The following is a 17,687-nucleotide window of genomic DNA, read 5'->3' as shown; positions in this document are numbered from 1 at the left end:
CTACTGACCTCAGATATTCACATATAATACCTTGAAAACAGCGTAATGCCGTGGAAATAAATGTAACTACAACTGTAACTACCAACGTATCATTCCATTTAACAATCAAAAACACATTTTTTCATTACATAAATAATTCCTAATTTATATTAAAAAAAAGCATTGATTTGGTAAACCAGCTTCTTTTTCATAAGCAGCTGAAACAACTTAAACCTTAAGAGTAGTTGGTTCAACTTAAGTGTAAAAAAATGTCAACAACTAAAAGAGTTTCATCATATTTTCTTAATTTATTATAAATTAAAGGAATTATTTCCTGTGCCTCATTAAAACTCTATCATTTTAATAGTGATCACCAAACATCTTGTTGGACCAAGGTGGCGGTTGCAGTCATTTCCTTAATGGCTTAGGTTACTTTTCGAGGTTTCCTAGAAGGTAAAACAGGCAACAGACCCAACAACTTTCTCTCGTTTTGTAAAAAAAATGCACATGTAGTATGTGGCAGCGGGGCAGGAGTTTTCACGACATTGTAATTACACAGCTTGGACACAAGGGGTAACTGGAAAAAAATGTGTAATGGTATTCATTTTAAAAGAGCCCACTATGGCATAATCCATATCTCTAGCAAAGCCATTGTATTTAGACCCAGCATCACTTCTTATCCGATGGCGCCACTTACTGGGCTCTTAAAAAATAGGCCAGTGGTTCATGAAGCTTCATCCACACATCACTAGCTACGGTATCATGGACTATTTATGGTAGATGTGCTGAGTGACTTAGTGAGTCGAGAAGAGGAAGTTTTGAGAAACTGCCGTTGCAGAGATCCGGTTAAAAGAGGAATTAGAAGTCAGAAAGGAGCAAAACAACTTTTTTAGCCAGTGAAGTCACACACGCTTCTGTTGACATGAGCGACTCTGTGGAGAGAACCACTGACTGCCCCGTCCTTGGACGTGCCGACGAATCCAGTCGCAATGACCCGACAGATGGTTCGACCCAGTCGTGCTGGGAGGACGCCGGGCTGCCGGTGGAGCTGCAGAGGGGAATGGAGCTCCTGAGGGTCAACAGAGAACTGACCGACGTGGTCCTGAGCGTCCAGGGACGTGACTTCCCCTGCCACAGGGTCGTGCTGGCCGCCGCCAGCCACTACTTCAGGTGAGCGGAGCAGATTCAGAAAGAAAGGAGCTGGAGTCAATGTTGTGTTGTGGGTCAGGGCCATGTTCTGCAGCGGCTTGAAGGAGAGTCGCCAGGAGCGAGTGGAACTGATAGGCGTGGACAGTGGGACTATGCAGACGCTGCTGCACTACACCTACACCAGCAGTGCTGCGTTCACGCACGCCAACGTCCAGAGGGTGCTGGAGGCCGCAAGTCAGTTCCAGGTAGGAAAACAAAATAACAGATGTGTCGATCTGTGACATCATTGATGAAAATACCATACTGTCACTTCTGTTCAAGTGGGAAGTGAAACTTTTCGCACACACAACGCCCTTTTAAATATAAAATTAGCAAACAGTAAAGTGTTCATGTTGATTTCTTGACCTACAGTGTAAGGATGTCAGTGTAAAAGATAGGATGAGGAACAGAGATTATGGAAGTCAACAATTATACTTCTAATAAAGTAAAACTGGTGTTGATGGAAAGTAAGTAAGTTAATTTTATTTATATAGCGCTTTTCCAGACCAGGGTCACAAAGCGCTTAAACAATCAAAATAATATTCAATAAAGTATAAACTATAAAGGTCAAGATAAAACTGATAACACAACAGGAGTTCCAGAAAATCAATGAAAAGCCTGAACAAATAAAAACATCTTAAGATGTTTGGTAAAGTATATATTTTTTTCTAACATTTAATTGTTTTTATTGATTATTTAATTAAATTCATTTTTCACCGGAAATTACACATACTGTAGTGTTTGATATTCTTATACCAATAATCCAAAAATGAATTTTCAAAATTCAATATTTACCAATTTGTAGCCTTTTAAATTCAATATATAAATGTTAGTATACTGTAAAATAGTGCCAGTAGACTATACCAAAAGAGTAGCTTGTCCATCGTTTGCTTCTACGTCGTCATGTTATGTTTGCCTGTCGCATAAGCGTCTTTTTGGTATGGTCTGGTGGCATTTTTATTACAAGGTAAAGTCCATAAAAGACTCATTCAATATTTAATAAGACAAAAAGGCGTAGAGGGAATGTCTTCCAGGAGATAGCGACAATTAGTGATGGTTTGATGAAGCTTCATGAAGAAGTGTTTTTATCTTCAGAGTCCACTAGATGGCGGTCTCCGTACTATTTTTCTTTGATTTAAACAACTGTTCTAATGAAACATCACATCATTTCTAAAAATGATGGCGCCACCTTCTGACCTATAAACAACATGACAATGTTTCATGAAGCTTCATCAGACCAGCACTAGCGACAGGTCTGATTAAAATAAAAATAAAAAATGGAGAGGAATCCAAATAAAGGTCCTGCAGAAAACCAGGACAGTGAACAGCCAGACTCCGAACTCTAAACTGGCAAATATAACAAAGCTTCATGAAGCCTCGTTTTCAGGAAAACCACTATATCGGATTCCAGTGATTTTTTACTCTTTCAATAAAAATTTGTGTCTGAAACCTGTAGCGCCACCTAGTGAGATTAAAAAAAGAAGACAATGTTTCACAAAGCTTCATCAGCACATCACTGCCAGAAAAAGGTTAGAAAATGATTGACAGGCAGGTGAGACTTTTGAATATTATAATGGGTATTTCGAAACACAAAGTCATCCAACTCGGAGCTGGTGATGCAGGTGTTTAAAACCTTCTCGTCTCTCACAGTTCCTGCGAGTGGTGGACGCCTGCGCCGACTTCCTCAGCAGATTGCTCAGCTCGGACAGTTGTGTGGATATCTTGAAGCTGTCCGTGGACCACAACCTCCTGTCTCTGAAGAACAAAGTCCAGGACTACATTTGCTCTCAGTTCTCACACGTGGTCCAACAGCATGACTTCCTGGACCTCCCCGCAGAGTCTCTGGAGTCCATCCTGAAGAGGACCGACCTGGACGTGAAGGTGGAGGAGTGTGTATTCGAGGCGCTCATGAGCTGGATCAGGGCTCAGCAGGATGAACGCTCTCCAGTGTTGGCCCGGTTGTTGTCTTGTGTGCGGCTGCCGCTGATGGACCCGGCGTACTTTGTGGATCATGTGGAGTCTGATGAGCTGATTCGTCATCATGAAGAGACGTTTCCACTTTTGCAAGAGGCTCGGATGTATCATCTCTCCGGCAGGGAGGTCAGTAACCTTTAAAAGTCTTGTTTGATATAACTTCTATCTTTTTAGTTAAATTTTCGTAGTGTAAGTTCCACATATTAATAAAGTTGACCAACATATTAAAAATGATTAGTATTTCTCTCAACACAATGATTGACAAAATAAATTAAATATTTTTATTCAGCACCAATGGAACAAACAAACACTTTTTTACTTTCCTATAATTTGTAATCAACTTTAAGGTTGAAAAATTAGATATTGCTTTAGATTTTTCATATATTTGATATGAATGTAACCAACTATCCCACCATGCATAGCAGGACTAAAAAGTTCCACATAGCTTTTGTTAATTTTTTTTTTTTTAATCTTCTCGATGTGACAAAATGTTGAAATATTGGGACTTATACAAGGATTAATCTAAATGTCAACTTAAATAAGATGGCGTTTTGTATATTTTGGGATATTTTTGTCAGGTAAATGTAGCTTGTCTAATGAGACACATTGTATATTATATATAAACGTATATAAATAAAACCCGACCTAAACCTACACCTACAGCTACACCTTAACCTCAACCTAACCTCGACCTGAATCTTAACCTTAACTTTATCCTGACTTAATCTAACCTAACCTAACCAAACATAACCCTAACACTAACCCTAAGCTTTACCCTAACAATAACCGTTACCCCTAAGCCTATCCTTAACCTAACCTAAACTGGACTCTCCTAACATTAGTTTTCTTTTCTTTTAAATATTTGTTAAGATATGAAAATGCATAAAATATATGAATATAAAATAACTCACTTGATGTGCTGTATACATTCAAAGTTGTTTTCCTCAGAGATCAGGGAAGTATCTGAAACACGTTCCACGGTCCAAAAGTAACATCTGCTTTCAGGTCGTCTCAGAACGCACCAAACCTCGCATGAAGCACTTCCTGTCCGAGGTCTTCCTGATCATCGGGGGCTGCACCAAAGACGAGCGCTTCGTCCCCACAGTGACGTGTCTGGACCCCCTCAGACGCAGCAGGCTGGAGGTCGCTCTGCTGCCCCTGACGGACGCCGAGGACGAGTGCAAAAAGCGTAAATGGGTGGAGTTCGCTTGCATCACCTTCCGAAACGAGGTGTTTATCTCGGGTGAGAGAAACTTCCTGGTGTAGTAATTACGAACTAAACCTGTTATCCCCAACTGGTAGGTTTAGACCTAAAGGTTTTTACCAAAAAAAACCTTAAGTGGGTCTCATACCTTTGCCTGGACGATGTACACCATTGATAAAGTTGCATTTAGAGCGAAGATTGTGTATCAATATGTCTTTTTTCTCCACACATTTGTGTCGTTTAAGGAGGTAAAGAGACGCAAAGGGACGTCTGGAAATACAACGGCGCCCTGGACAAGTGGATCCAGATCGAGGCCCTGACCACAGGACGCTGGAGACACAAGATGGCCGTCCTGGGCGGGAAGGTCTACGCTCTTGGTGGCTTCGATGGAATTAAGAGGCTCGACAGCGTCGAAGCTTACGACCCCTTTCACAACCGCTGGACCGAGGTGAACACAGACCACATGTTCATAGTTATCGATCTGGTGTTGCAGAATTTACAGACCCCGTGACTGTTGACTCCACTTTAAAAGCTGTTGGAGTTGACCGTATCCTCTCGTCCTCAGTCATCGTCGGAACCTCTTCGGGGGTCACTGCTAGCGGCTCAGCTAAAAGATGCTTTCTCGGCAGAAATCTTCTGACCAGAACCTGCACACTCATACCCAGCTTTAACCCCTTCCTTCCCCAGGTGGTTCCTCTTGAAGAAGGCGTCAGCTCCTGTGCGGCGGCGACTTTCGACAGGTGGATCTACGTGATTGGAGGAGGGCCGAATGGAAAGCTGGCCACTAACAAGGTTCAGTGTTGGTCAGCCGGGTCCGAGTGCTGGGAGCTGCGAGCGCCGATCCCCATCGAAACCAAGTGCACCAACGCCGTCAGCTTCAAGAACTACATCTACATCGTTGGTACGTCACATGTGTTGAACAAATCCAACCAGCAGAGTATGTTTATGTGGCTGCAACAGGCTGGTGATAAGTGTCAATAAATATTGTATCAGAATTCTATACTTTTAAAAAAAAAATCAGTGAAGTGGAATTTCAATAACACATTTTACCCCATGTGTGTCTCATTTTAGAGTTCAGTACATTTGTGAGCTTTTTTAAAAAAAATGATATCAGTCCCTTCAGAATATTGAATGTTGGAATTTAACATTTCAGTTGTTTAAAGTATGAATTTGTTTATTGAATTTTTAAAGCATTGAATAATGTTTTTTAGCCATTCCATTCAATACGTTATATAATGAAAGATTTCTTGATCAAATATTTTAATTTTAATTCCTATCATTTCATTTGTTCTTCTAAATTAAACATTTTATTTTTGTAGCCTTTTCAATGTTGTACCGTAAGGTGGCACTATTATACCAACATTTCTATATTGAATTTAAAATGCATTGAAAAAGAAATGTATTTTTGAATTATTAGAATAACAACAACAATAACGTTATTGAATTAAATTATTAAACATAATTAAAAAAAACCATAAAATATTTAAATTAAAAAAGATTAACCATTGCAAATGTTAAATGAAACCATTTAATATTCCGTAATAACTGATACACTTGTTTGATTCCTCTTGAAACCCAGGAGGAGCGATGCACGCCATGTACTGCTACACGCCGCTGCAGGACTCCTGGTCTCTGGTGACCCGGCTGGGCGAGAGGGCGAGCTGCGCCATCGCCGCCTGCAGCAACAAACTCTTCATCACCGGAGGCCGAGACAACAAGAACCAAGTCATCTCCACGGTGATGTGCTGGGACGACGACAGTCAACAGTTGACGGAGGAATGTGCCTTGCCCATGGGAGTGTCGCACCACGGCAGTGTCACACTTTTAAAGTCCTACACGCACATACACAGGGTCACATAAACCACCGCAGTGCAGTGTGCTGCTGAATAAATACATTTTTCACTTCGCATATGCGTGTTTATATTTCTATTTAAAGTCATTTTAAACCTGCAAGAACGACTCTATTGTCTAGATGTGGCCCCCAGGCCTTCAGTCTCTCTGGTGAAACTGTGAGTCGCTGCTGAAGTAAATCATTTGTGGCAAACTTAAGTTGGACTTTCACTCGCTCACTTGGACACGCCCACAATCCACCTGCACACTCGGACAATACCTGTCGACGCAGAATAGTGGAACTAAAGCGGATAAACCTGTGCAGAAAAGCTGAAAATGAGTTGGTGAATACAAAGCAGTGGAAGGATGGAAACTCTTAATCTTTTTCTTCTTCTTCTCTTCTGCTGCAGACTCGGTACGTGTTTCCTCAGCGAGGAGGAAGTGACTTATTGTGTTATTACAAAGGTGTTTGTGTTGCTCTGATTCAATGACTGCACCTGTCTCAGGTGTGTGAAGACTCTGCAGTGAAAGTTTGTTAAAAAGTGAGAAGATTTAGTCAAACTCACTACTGACTGTTCATATAAAACAAGTGACATAACATCTAAAATATTTTAAAAACTCTTGTGCATCATGTTTAGAAAATACTTTTATTATTAATGTGACCATTATATTTTTCAGTGACTTGAAATACAAGCCAATGAAAAGCATTTAAAATGTTTTTCTGAAAGCAGCTTAAAATACACACACTTTCAGCATTGATCCAATTTGTGAAACGTATTTTATGTGAACTTAAACGGGGTCAGGGGACTTAACAGGAAATATGACAGTAATGAAATAAGCTGGCTGGGAGAACAGATTTACAAACTTTTGAAACAAATCTACAAACATTTAAAACGAATCTATAAACATTTGAAACAAAGAAGTAGAAAATTCTATCATTTGAAAAAAACAATAATTTGACTATATTAAATTAAAATATATAATACACTTGAATTGAAACACCAAATACAAAAATAATGTTTTTATTTTAGTCTAAATATTTATCACACACATAAGTAAATATTTAAATTATTTAACTTTAATCAATTTCAAGGAGGGAATTAACAGTTAGTGACCGTCAGCTGAATCAAAGTTGTTCTTGTGAAAATGGCCAAAAATCATGAAACCTGATCAGATAGTACTCAGTTAGGATTGAAGACAATGAACAAGGAAAGTAGTGGTTAAATGATAAACATATTCCATCCATATGTTATTAAGTTGTTTGAGTAAATGTCAGATGTTAGAAGCCGAAAAGAAAATTAAACATCATTGACCCAAGTTCTCAGCCGTGACAACATATTTGGTGACAGATCTTGAAGAAAAAGAGGTGTTATGTTGTTATGTTGTGTCACCACTGTTGACCTGAGCCGGCTCCACCCAACACACACAGACAAACTGAAGACAAAATGAAACGTGTGAAATAGTTCAAATTCTTAGACTGAAGCGTGGTATGAAGGTTGACTCGTCTCAGGATTCCTTCTTCACTTTTTTATATCAAATATAAAACTTACGTTACACTTTTGCCAAATAATACGATTGTTAGCTTTCATTAGCACATTGCTTACAGTCGCTAGCATGTAGCATGACAATTTTCTCCAACTACTCACTCTTGTGAACAAATCATAAAACCTTTATACAAAATACTTTAGAACAAACCATAAACAAGTCTTAATTTTTTCATTTATTATTTATTTGATCATTAAACTAGTTAAACATGCAACCAGAGAAGGATCCAGTGAAAGATATAAACAAAACCTAGCATTTTAAGATCCTACACAGAAAACTGTCAAAAATCATTCACCATTCTTTATAATAAAATGTTTGTTTAGTTTCAGCGGACACCATGAAAGTTAATTTTAGTTGATCTAGCAAAGCCGAGGTAACTTATTTGATTCCTGTCTTTGGAAATGTACGTTCGTTCTGTCTCCAGTTATCTGTTTCCTGTGGTCGTCAGACCTTCATGAGTGGTTTCTACTCTTTCATCAGTTGTGTTGAAGTGTGTGTTCATGAGATCAACGTGTCGAGTAAATAATCAGCCAGACTCAAACTTTGCTCCCCGTCACTCAAGTTAAACTGAAACAAGTACACAGGCGTGTTGTAGACGTTCAACATGTTTTACCTGAACAAACACCTTTATGACTCAAGAGATTATAAAGCAAGTTCACATGAATATCTGAAAACACATTACTTCTTTTAAAGTCACACCACAAACATACTAATTGATATTTTGTTTTTAACGGTTTTCATCACAACATAATTTAAGTGATTATACCAAACTATATTAAATAAAATAAAGGTTTCATTTCTTATTTAACCATCATTATTTATGATATGTTACAAAGTCACTGTTTCTTTCACTGACATCACAAACAGCATATGACCCCAAAAACCATTCTAGGAGCCAAGGTCCCAGGCACTTTAATTATTTGAATGCTATTCTTGCTAGCTTAGCTTGTGGCTAACAGTTCACCAACCCATCACAATATGACAATATGTTGAACATCAGCATGTCATTTGTTTACAATGGAAAAAATTCCATCATCAAATCAAAATATTTTTTATGACAGGAAACATTAAATGTTGTAGAATGAATTATTATTTTATCATCCCAGTTTCATTGGGCGAGAGGCAGGGGACACCCTGGACAGGACGCCAGTCTGTCGCAGTTCTTTATTGTGGGGTGATAAAGATGATAATTCCTCAGGGAAAAATAAACCTGGTCATATAAAAAATATAATATTTATAGATTTATAATATAATAGCTATGATTATCTGAAGACACAGCTTAGTCTGTTTCTCCTCCACTTGTTCTCAGATGCAGCAGAGGAGATCCAATATATCCTGAAGGGTCAGGAGATCCACATCAAGCCGCCCGCCTTTGGTCCTCCTGATAAGATACTCTGGATGCACAACGGCAGAGTAATTGTCACCTTCAACGGCAGAGAGCAACAAGAATACGGCTCGTACAAGGACAGAGTTCAGCTGGACTGGTTTTCTGCAGAGCTCAGGATCAGTGACGCACAGTTCGAGGACAGCGGGGAATATGAGTTGAAGGTTTCGTTCCCAAATAAGAAGAACCAGATAGAAAATCTAGTGTATCATCGGGAGGTTATAGGTTAGTTACTCTTCAGTCTCTCTAACAAACCTGTACTCATGGACTTTGATTTTCACTCGCTTTAACTTTTAAATTCAAACAAGGCTGTAAAACTACCATTAGTTGCAAATGGCTCAAATGGAAAAAAATTTTTTAACCCTTGGTCAAGGCGACCAGAAGGCCCGAAAACAAATGTCTTTGTGGTAATGACCTTGACCACTGCATGTATTTCTGTAAGCCAGGGAGGTTTTCACATTGACAAAATGGATACTACAAACACATTTGTTTTTGGGCCTTCTGGTCGCCTTGACCAAGGGTTAAAATTTTTTTTTCATATCCAAATTATTGAATTCAATTGAATAATTCAATTCAATTCAAAAGCGAATTCAACTTTTCGTTAAAGAAATGATTTAATAAATAGAAAAAACGATTTAATATACTGATGGCACTACTTTCATAGTTCTACTGGAATAAATATATTAGCTCAAGTTTGTGTTTGCACTTTCTACATAAAGTTAATCTTTTACTATAATAATAATTATAATAATTTCTGTATCAACTCTTACTACAAATCACTATATCATCTGCAAACACCATGATCCATCATGTATCCTTCAGTGCTAATAGTGCTGATGTCGTCTTCTCTGTGTGTTTGTGTGTCGTCCAGACAAAGTGTTCAACACAAACGTTCACTGTGAGCTTCAGGGTGAACTCCTGGCAAAGCTGGTCTGCACAGCAGACTTCAGTCGCCCTCAGTTCCTCAACTTTGAGTGGAGCTCCAACGGAACCAAACATCTGGGCTCCAACCTGACGATTCAGCTGCAGGACGAGCATGACGAGAGCGTGCACACCTGCCACGTGAGGTCCCCCCTGAACCAGGATCAAGCTGTTTTCACAGCAAACAAGTGTTTCCCAGGTCAGTGTGTTGGACTAAATATCACTGAAATCAAGATGTTGTTTAAAAAAATCTTTTCCAGTAAAAGGCGTGCACGCATCCGTCGCCCCGATCGTCGTCGTCCTGTTGCTCATCCTTCTGCTTCTTATCGCGGGCTTCCTGTCCCGGAGGACACTTAAAGGTGAAGGTCAAGACACACAGCAACACAGGGGGTAGAGGTCAGAGGTCGTAACTCTTGAGGTGGAATATTGTGAGGTCCTTAGGGGATAATTTGGAATTAAATCGGAGACATCAGAAAGTTGAATGGTTGAATTTACCATTTCAAATTTTGTATCTTGAAATTTTTCTTAAGCATTTCATTAATTTAACTTAATTCAATAATTTTTATATTAAAAAGTTGAATTTGTTTTCTTTTCAGTATTTTGATTTTTAAAATGAACCCTTACATATTTTCTTAATTCTGATTTTTTTAATTTTTAGACTTTTAAATTTAATATTGCCTATTGTCACTTTTATACCAATATTTTAATATTCAATGCTTAAAGGTTTAATATAAAAAATTATGAACATGAACCAGAGAATGAAAATTCTGAGTCTGTGGTTTCATTTGTCCTTCCAGCATTTTTTACAACAAAAAGGAAATCCGATGTGAAAAAACAGGCGACGAAACAAGGTATGTGCGACTTCCTGTTTCTATCCTAGACTGGTTGGAATGGAAAGAGAACTTTCTACATGAAGAAGGATCTTGTGTTTCATTCTGTTATTTTGTTAGCAACAGGAAGAGAATCTTCACTGAGACGAATCCTGACATTCCTCAATTGTTCGACGAGTGGCGATGGTAACTGAACTGATGTTAAGTTAAGATAGCTAAAGATAATTTGTCTAGTTAGTATATACAGGAGTTCTAACAAGTACAGTGTGTTGAAGATGCAGTTAGTCCCTTTAGATTAGATTAGATTTACTTTATTACTCCCTCTGGAGATCTCTTTCGGGAAATTGGGTCCCAGTTCACAGAAGACATCATAAAAACAAGAACAAAGCGCAAAACAAAGTAAAAGTGTAAAGAACATTGACAAAAATAGGTCAAAAGGAAATAACGCAAAGAGAAGGATACAACAGATACAAAGATTAACATGGAATAGAATACATCATACTTTTACATTCCTCCTGCCCCCAAAGAATTATAGAGTCTAAAAGTATGAGGAATGAATAAGTCCCTGAGTCTATTAGTGTTGCATCTGGGGGGCTGGGCGGGGGAGCATTCGTAAAATCCATCTGCTCTTCCTTTGTTTACTGATGACAGTGTTTACAGGATGTACTGATTCTGAAGTCCAGCTGTCACTATGTGGATCCTCTCACAGGCAGAGCGAGCCACAGAACTCTGGGGAATGTAAACACACAACACGACTGACTAAACTCACGTGGTAGATAGTATGGCCGCAGGGTGACAGCCAACAGTTCTAAATCCTGACAACACACTCTTGGCGAATGAGAGGTTACTAGATCACATTTAATTATGATTTGATAAATGCTTCACTTGTGCTCCAGCTAGCTGTAATCACACCCCACTTTGTTTATACAACAAGTGTTTATACAAACCTTGATTCTTGACCAATCACAGTGTCCAGAAAAACAGAAGGCAGGGCTTAAGCACATTTTCTATTATTTCAATGAAAAGAGAGTTTTGTAAAAAACAGATACATACTGATGAGTACAATAGAGTCCAACATCTATTTAAGAAACACTTAAATTAACACATTAGTCGCCCTTTAAAAATGGGAGGTGTGAACTTAAAAAAATCGTTTTCTTGTCCATTCTGTCACCTTCTGGCAATGTCACGCGTTGCACTTCTTGATCAATCAATGGAATTCAAATATAATGCTGTACTTTAATCGAATTTTACGTATTGACATCACATCCTGCAGTAACGATAAGGTTAGAAAATGAACAAATAAATAGTCAATGAAACTTCAAATTTCCCATTTAAAACTTTCTTCCACTTTCATTGCTAATATGAACAATAAAAAAAAACCTTTTCAATCTGATCCAAACTACCTCCTGGTCCGACCACTTTGTGATTGGTTGACATGTTTGTTGTTGCTTTTGTCTGTATGGAAAAAACAAACAAAAAAGACAACACCAGACAGATTTCATAAGGGAGAAAATCTGTTTAATATTAAAAATATGTTTTGTGATATTTCACTGTCTATTGAAAAGTCGATACTGAATTTTACATACGTAATTTAGGTCCAAAGAATTGAAATAATAATCCAATTCAAAACTTTTAAGCCACATTTATTCATGTCAGTCAAAGGTTCTTGTGAGGAAGGTGAAGAAGATGTTCTGATGGAGACACATGTCAACTCAAAGGAGAAAGATGAAGGTGTGTGTGCTGCTTTATTTATATTTCATCTTCACCACAACATGATAACAACACACAGTCACAACAGGTTGCAGGTTTGATTACAGGTGTATGAGTGCATGTATGTCTTTCAGACACTCTGGTTTCCTTCCACAAAATATACACAATTGATTAAAATGATCTGAGGTTTCATTCAGTCGTTCAGACATGTTATTTAGAAAATAGTGCCCTCTAGTGGGCTCTGGAAATAAAGACACAAACACGCTAAATGAGATGAAAACTTCTCACTTTATCAACACAAAACCCTGGAAGATATAAACGAGTCAAGCTGTTTTACTGTCGTGTTTGATCAGATCATCACCAGGTGGAAGACGAGAGTCTGAGCAGAGCTTTGACTCTTCCTTCCCGCCAGAAACTTGCTCTTCTTCTCCCAAACCACGAGACTAACTCTGAAGACCGGAGAAGAGTCTCAGGTGAGTTGTGTCTGTGAAGAAGAAGCTTCATGAAGAACCAGCTCAGATGTTCATGTTGTTCTCACCGTCTGGACTTTCAGGGTCTCAAAGAACTAACCTGCCTGACAGAGTCCATCTCCCTGATGATCCTCAGGTTGAGGAACACCAAGACTCTCGTCTGGACTCTGAAGGAGCCAGAGAGGGAAACGTTCAGGACAGAGAGTCTGGATCAACAGAGGGAGAGAAGGAGCAGCAACAACTGGACACTTCAGTAACACAACAACATCAAGATCCTTCATCTTTGATGACAATCAGCATTGAGGAGTCACATGACCTCACAGAACACAAGCCAACAAGTAAGAGCCGCTACACTGAGACACACACAAACACAAACGCCAGGACACACACACAAACCCAATCTGACAGACTGAAACAAACATGCACACACACAGATTTACAAACAAAAACCCACTCACTCACACCAACTCACACAGTCAACAAAACAAACACACTCGCTCAGTCACAGACACACACACCCATACAGAAACGCACACAAACACGAAGACACACAGTCACAGAAATGTACACACAGTCACAGAAATGTACGCAGACACACAGTCAAAGATACAGACTTACACAGACACGTGCACTCGGAGATGCACACATTCACAGACATACTTAGTCACAGACTCTCACAGACACACTGAAAGCTTCAGTGTTCAAGTGTTTCAGTGTCAGAGACACAGAACATGTGAACACGTGTCAGTATGTTCTGTTTCCAGACGTGCAGCTGAAGACAGACGAGGACGGAGGATCAAAGTTGTCTCTGACCAACACCTCCACTCACACTCCCTCACCAGCAGAACCTGATCTGGACTCTGAAGGAGCCAGAGAGGAGAGAGTCCCAGCTGAGGAAACATCAGATGGAGAGAGAAAGGAGGGAGGAAGTCATGCTAGTGACGACCAACAGCAGGAGAGAACACCTGAGGAGACGGAGGAGGGATCATGTGACCTCACAGAGCACAATCACACAGGTGAGAGCTGCTACACTCAAGTATTATAGGAAATAAGTGTCTCACACACCAGCTCAGATGTTGATGTTTTTCTCACCGTCTGGACTTTCAGGGTCTCAAAGAACTAACCTGCCTGACAGAGACCACCTTCCTGATGATCCTCTGGCTGAGGAACACCAAGACTCTCGTCTGGACTCTGAAGGAGCCAGAAAGGAGAGAGTCCCAGCTGAGGAAACATCAGATGGAGAGAGAAAGGAGGGAGGAAGTCATGCTAGTGACGACCAACAGCAGGAGAAAAGACCAGGTGAGAGCTGCTACACTCTAGTGTCAGTATCATAGGAGAGAAGTGTCTCATACACACATACACACACTATCAGAAACTACAGTAATACAGACACTCAGGGTGACTGACACACATGCACACTGACACACATGCACACTCAGGGTCTAACACACATGATCCACACACACACAATCACCATCACACACTCACAATCTCACACAAACTGTGATCACGTGTCAGTATGTTGTTTTTCCAGATGTGCAGCTGAAGACAGAAGAGGACGGAAGATCAAAGTTGTCTCTGACCAACACCTCCACTCACACTCCCTCACCAGCAGAACCTGGTGTGGACTCTGAAGGAGCCAGAGAGGAGAGAGTCCCAGCTGAGGAAACATCAGATGGAGAGAGAAAGGAGGGAGGAAGTCATGCTAGTGACGACCAACAGCAGGAGAGAACACCTGAGGAGACGGAGGAGGGATCATGTGACCTCACAGAGCACAATCACACAGGTGAGAGCTGCTACACTTAAGTATTATAGGAGAAAAGTCACACACACCAGCTCAGATGTTGATGTTGTTCTCACCGTCTGGACTTTCAGGGTCTCAAAGAACCAACCTGCCCGACAGAGTCCATCTCCCTGATGATCCTCTGGCTGAGGAACACCAAGACTCTCGTCTGGACTCTGAAGGAGCCAGAGAGGAGAAAGTCTAACCTACAAAGAAGGCACTCACTCTTCTGGAAGCAACAGAAATCCCAAATCCCTAAAGAGACTTTCACCTACAGTTCAGGACAAGAGAGGTCAGAGGGATCCAGACCTTGAAGACCGAATCAGTCACTACAACAGAGTTGAACTCAGAGCTCACACTCCTGGCTTTTCCCAGTCAAGAGGGCACATTCACCTTCAAACTGGCCTGTATCTTCCTGCTGCCCCTCAGACATTTTGTTTTTAACAAAAATGTTTTAATGTTATTTTATGTTTATTTATTGGGGTCAGATGAAGCAAGTGAAAAGTGGTTGGGGTTTGTACGGTTGTGTCCCTTGTGTTTGTGAGGGTTGTGTTGACCTGATCTGCTCCATGTTTGTGAACCACACACACACTCGAAGCTTCAATGTATTAGTCTCTGAGAGAAGTACCATGCACACCCACACACACACATTCGGGTCGATGTAAAATTAGATCCCAAACCTGCATTGTCACAGCGAAAGGGGAGCACCTCTTTCTACTTGGTTTACGAGGATGTGGTTAACGTAAAAAAAAATATTTCGAGCCACCGAACAAATGTATCCCTTTGGATAGTGATACACAACGCAGAAGCCAAGATATAACAACCTGACCACATGACGAACTAGGCGGACACGAACTAATGAGGTGACTAGGCCACGCCCATGACCCAGACCAAATTATAGCAGACCAAGAGCATGTGTGTGGACACTTAACACACAACGCACAAATATGAAAGACATACATTGCAAAAACTGTGGAAAAATGTTAAAAGACAATGAACCTCATAAATATATAATTGTATTATTATTGTGATTACAATCAATGTCTTGTGTTTATTTATTGTCTATCCAACAATTATCCATGAACTTTACATATGTTTTCGAGCAGTGATCTACTCAGCAGGCATCCATGACTGCTGCACATAACGAAGCCTTAAGCATCCGGTGGAAATGCTCACACATGCAAGTAGCCTGAGGGTGATATGCCGTGGTATGATGAAGCTTTACCCCTAGAGACCTCGCCAGCAATGACCATAGCTCGGAAACAAACTGTGAACCTCTATCGGATGTTATGTCGGAAGAGGAACCGAAACAAGCGACCCAGGTGGAAAGAAATGCCCTTGCCACGTCTGCAGATGCTGTTGAGAACAGAAGAACCGCCTTTGGTCACTTTGTTGTCTGATGATAGTCAGCAAGTGTGTGAAGCCTTGGGAGGCAGCGGTCCTACCAGGTCAACATGCACATGATCAAACTATCTGGCAGGAACCAAAAAAATGGTTCCAGAGGCGCCTTGGTGTGTTGGTACACTTTAGCATGCTGACATGCTACGCACTTAGGACTTAGCTTCAAAGTTAGCTCCGACAAGCTTCAACAACACCCCCGGACACCGGGGTCAGAGAAAGAGTGTACCACGTCAAAAAAACGATGACGCCAAGCAATAGGCACCACTGGTCGGGGGCAGCCGCTGGAAACGATGTACAGGAGTGTGGGACCACTATCCTGCACCACAGTTTCCTCCAGCTTGAGTGGCAGTGCCACTTGACCCAATATCCACAATGTCAGGGTCCCCTGACTGACAGCAATACCAGTAAAATCAATCCGGAGGTGAACAGGACAAACCAACACCCGAGAAAGGCAATCTGCAACCAAGTTTGCATTACCAGCCACATCCTGAATGTCTGTAGTGAACTCTGAAATGGCAGACAGGTGGCGCTGTTGGCGAGCAGACCAAGGCTCCGTTACTCAACCTTTTGCAAATGTCAATGGTTTATGATCGACATAGGCAGTAAACGCACCGCCTTATAGCAAGAAACGAAAATGCTGTTTAGCCAGGTACAACTGTAACAATTCATGGTTAAAGACGCTGTATTTAAATTCCTTGTCCCTCAGTCTGCGACAAAAAAACTCCCCTGCCACACGCTGCTCAACCACAGCTCCAACCGCCACATCAGACGTGTCAGTAGTGAGAGCGATTGGCACACGAGACGCGGGATGAGCCGAGAGCACTGTGTTTGCCAGCACCATCAAATGCCTGCAGGTGCTCAGGTGTCCAGTCTACCTCATCACTTGCTTTCTTTAACCTCAGGGCCCCATAAAGTGGCTGTAGGAGGCTGGATGCATGAGGTAAGATCCAGTTGTAATTCACCCTGCCCAAAAACTCCTGCAGAGATTTAATGGAGACGGGCCGGGGGAAATCCACCACAGCCTGGACCTTAGATGGCAAAGGAACCGTGTGATGAAATACGATGGCCCAAGAAGTCCATCACAGCCCGAAACTGAAACTTTGCTGTGTTAACTATTAGTCTGTGTTCTTCGAGACTCTGGAAAACCATCCTTAGCCACCTAAATGTCATCGAGGTAGACGAACACAAATGATCACGAAAAACCAAATCCATCAACCTGTGAAAGGTCTGAGCTGCACCCTTTAAGCCAAAAGGCATGTGCAGGATATCAAACAGCCCAAAAGGTGTTATGACCGGTCTTGGGAACCCACAGGAACCTGATGATAGACTCGCACCAGATCCACCTTCAAGAAAACTGTCGCACTTGCTAAACGGACCAAAAAATCCTGGATGTGAGGAATGGGATAACAGTCATGAGCAGTCACATTATTTAATCTCTGACAGTCCCCACAAGGACGCCAAGACCCAT

At 40.8% G+C, this 17,687-nt stretch overlaps 2 protein-coding genes across 4 annotated transcripts; both read left to right on the top strand.

Moving 5' to 3' along the window:
- The first annotated feature begins 880 nt into the window (after positions 1-880).
- On the top strand, positions 881-6,217 carry klhl6 (kelch-like family member 6). Its single transcript, XM_087803751.1, has 7 exons — positions 881-1,149; positions 1,208-1,373; positions 2,818-3,267; positions 4,147-4,384; positions 4,591-4,793; positions 5,033-5,246; positions 5,925-6,217. The coding sequence occupies exons 1-7, from the start codon at positions 902-904 to the stop codon at positions 6,203-6,205; spliced, it is 1,800 nt and encodes a 599-aa protein (XP_087659877.1). The 5' UTR covers positions 881-901; the 3' UTR covers positions 6,206-6,217.
- Positions 6,218-6,449: 232 nt separating this feature from the next.
- LOC148068451 (uncharacterized) lies at positions 6,450-15,843 on the top strand. 3 transcript variants are annotated; one of them, XM_087803748.1, is made up of 13 exons: positions 6,450-6,590; positions 9,030-9,329; positions 9,976-10,224; positions 10,286-10,384; positions 10,823-10,876; positions 10,982-11,041; positions 12,512-12,586; positions 12,919-13,038; positions 13,119-13,373; positions 13,800-14,051; positions 14,143-14,334; positions 14,570-14,821; positions 14,911-15,843. In XM_087803748.1, exons 1-13 carry the CDS (start codon positions 6,542-6,544, stop codon positions 15,021-15,023), a joined length of 2,070 nt encoding a protein of 689 aa, XP_087659874.1. In that variant the 5' UTR covers positions 6,450-6,541; the 3' UTR covers positions 15,024-15,843. The 3 variants fall into 3 exon arrangements, with proteins under 3 accessions (XP_087659874.1, XP_087659873.1, XP_087659875.1); XM_087803747.1 differs by having other exon boundaries at positions 10,976-11,041; XM_087803749.1 differs by lacking the exon at positions 10,982-11,041.
- Positions 15,844-17,687: the final 1,844 nt, after the last annotated feature.

The sequence above is a fragment of the Callionymus lyra genome, chromosome 12 (assembly GCF_982586985.1).
Source record: "Callionymus lyra chromosome 12, fCalLyr1.hap1.1, whole genome shotgun sequence".
In the NCBI taxonomy this organism is placed as follows: Eukaryota; Metazoa; Chordata; class Actinopteri; order Syngnathiformes; family Callionymidae; genus Callionymus; species Callionymus lyra.
The sequence above is the reverse complement of the archived record's forward strand: the minus strand, read 5'-3'. Positions and strand labels throughout refer to the sequence as shown.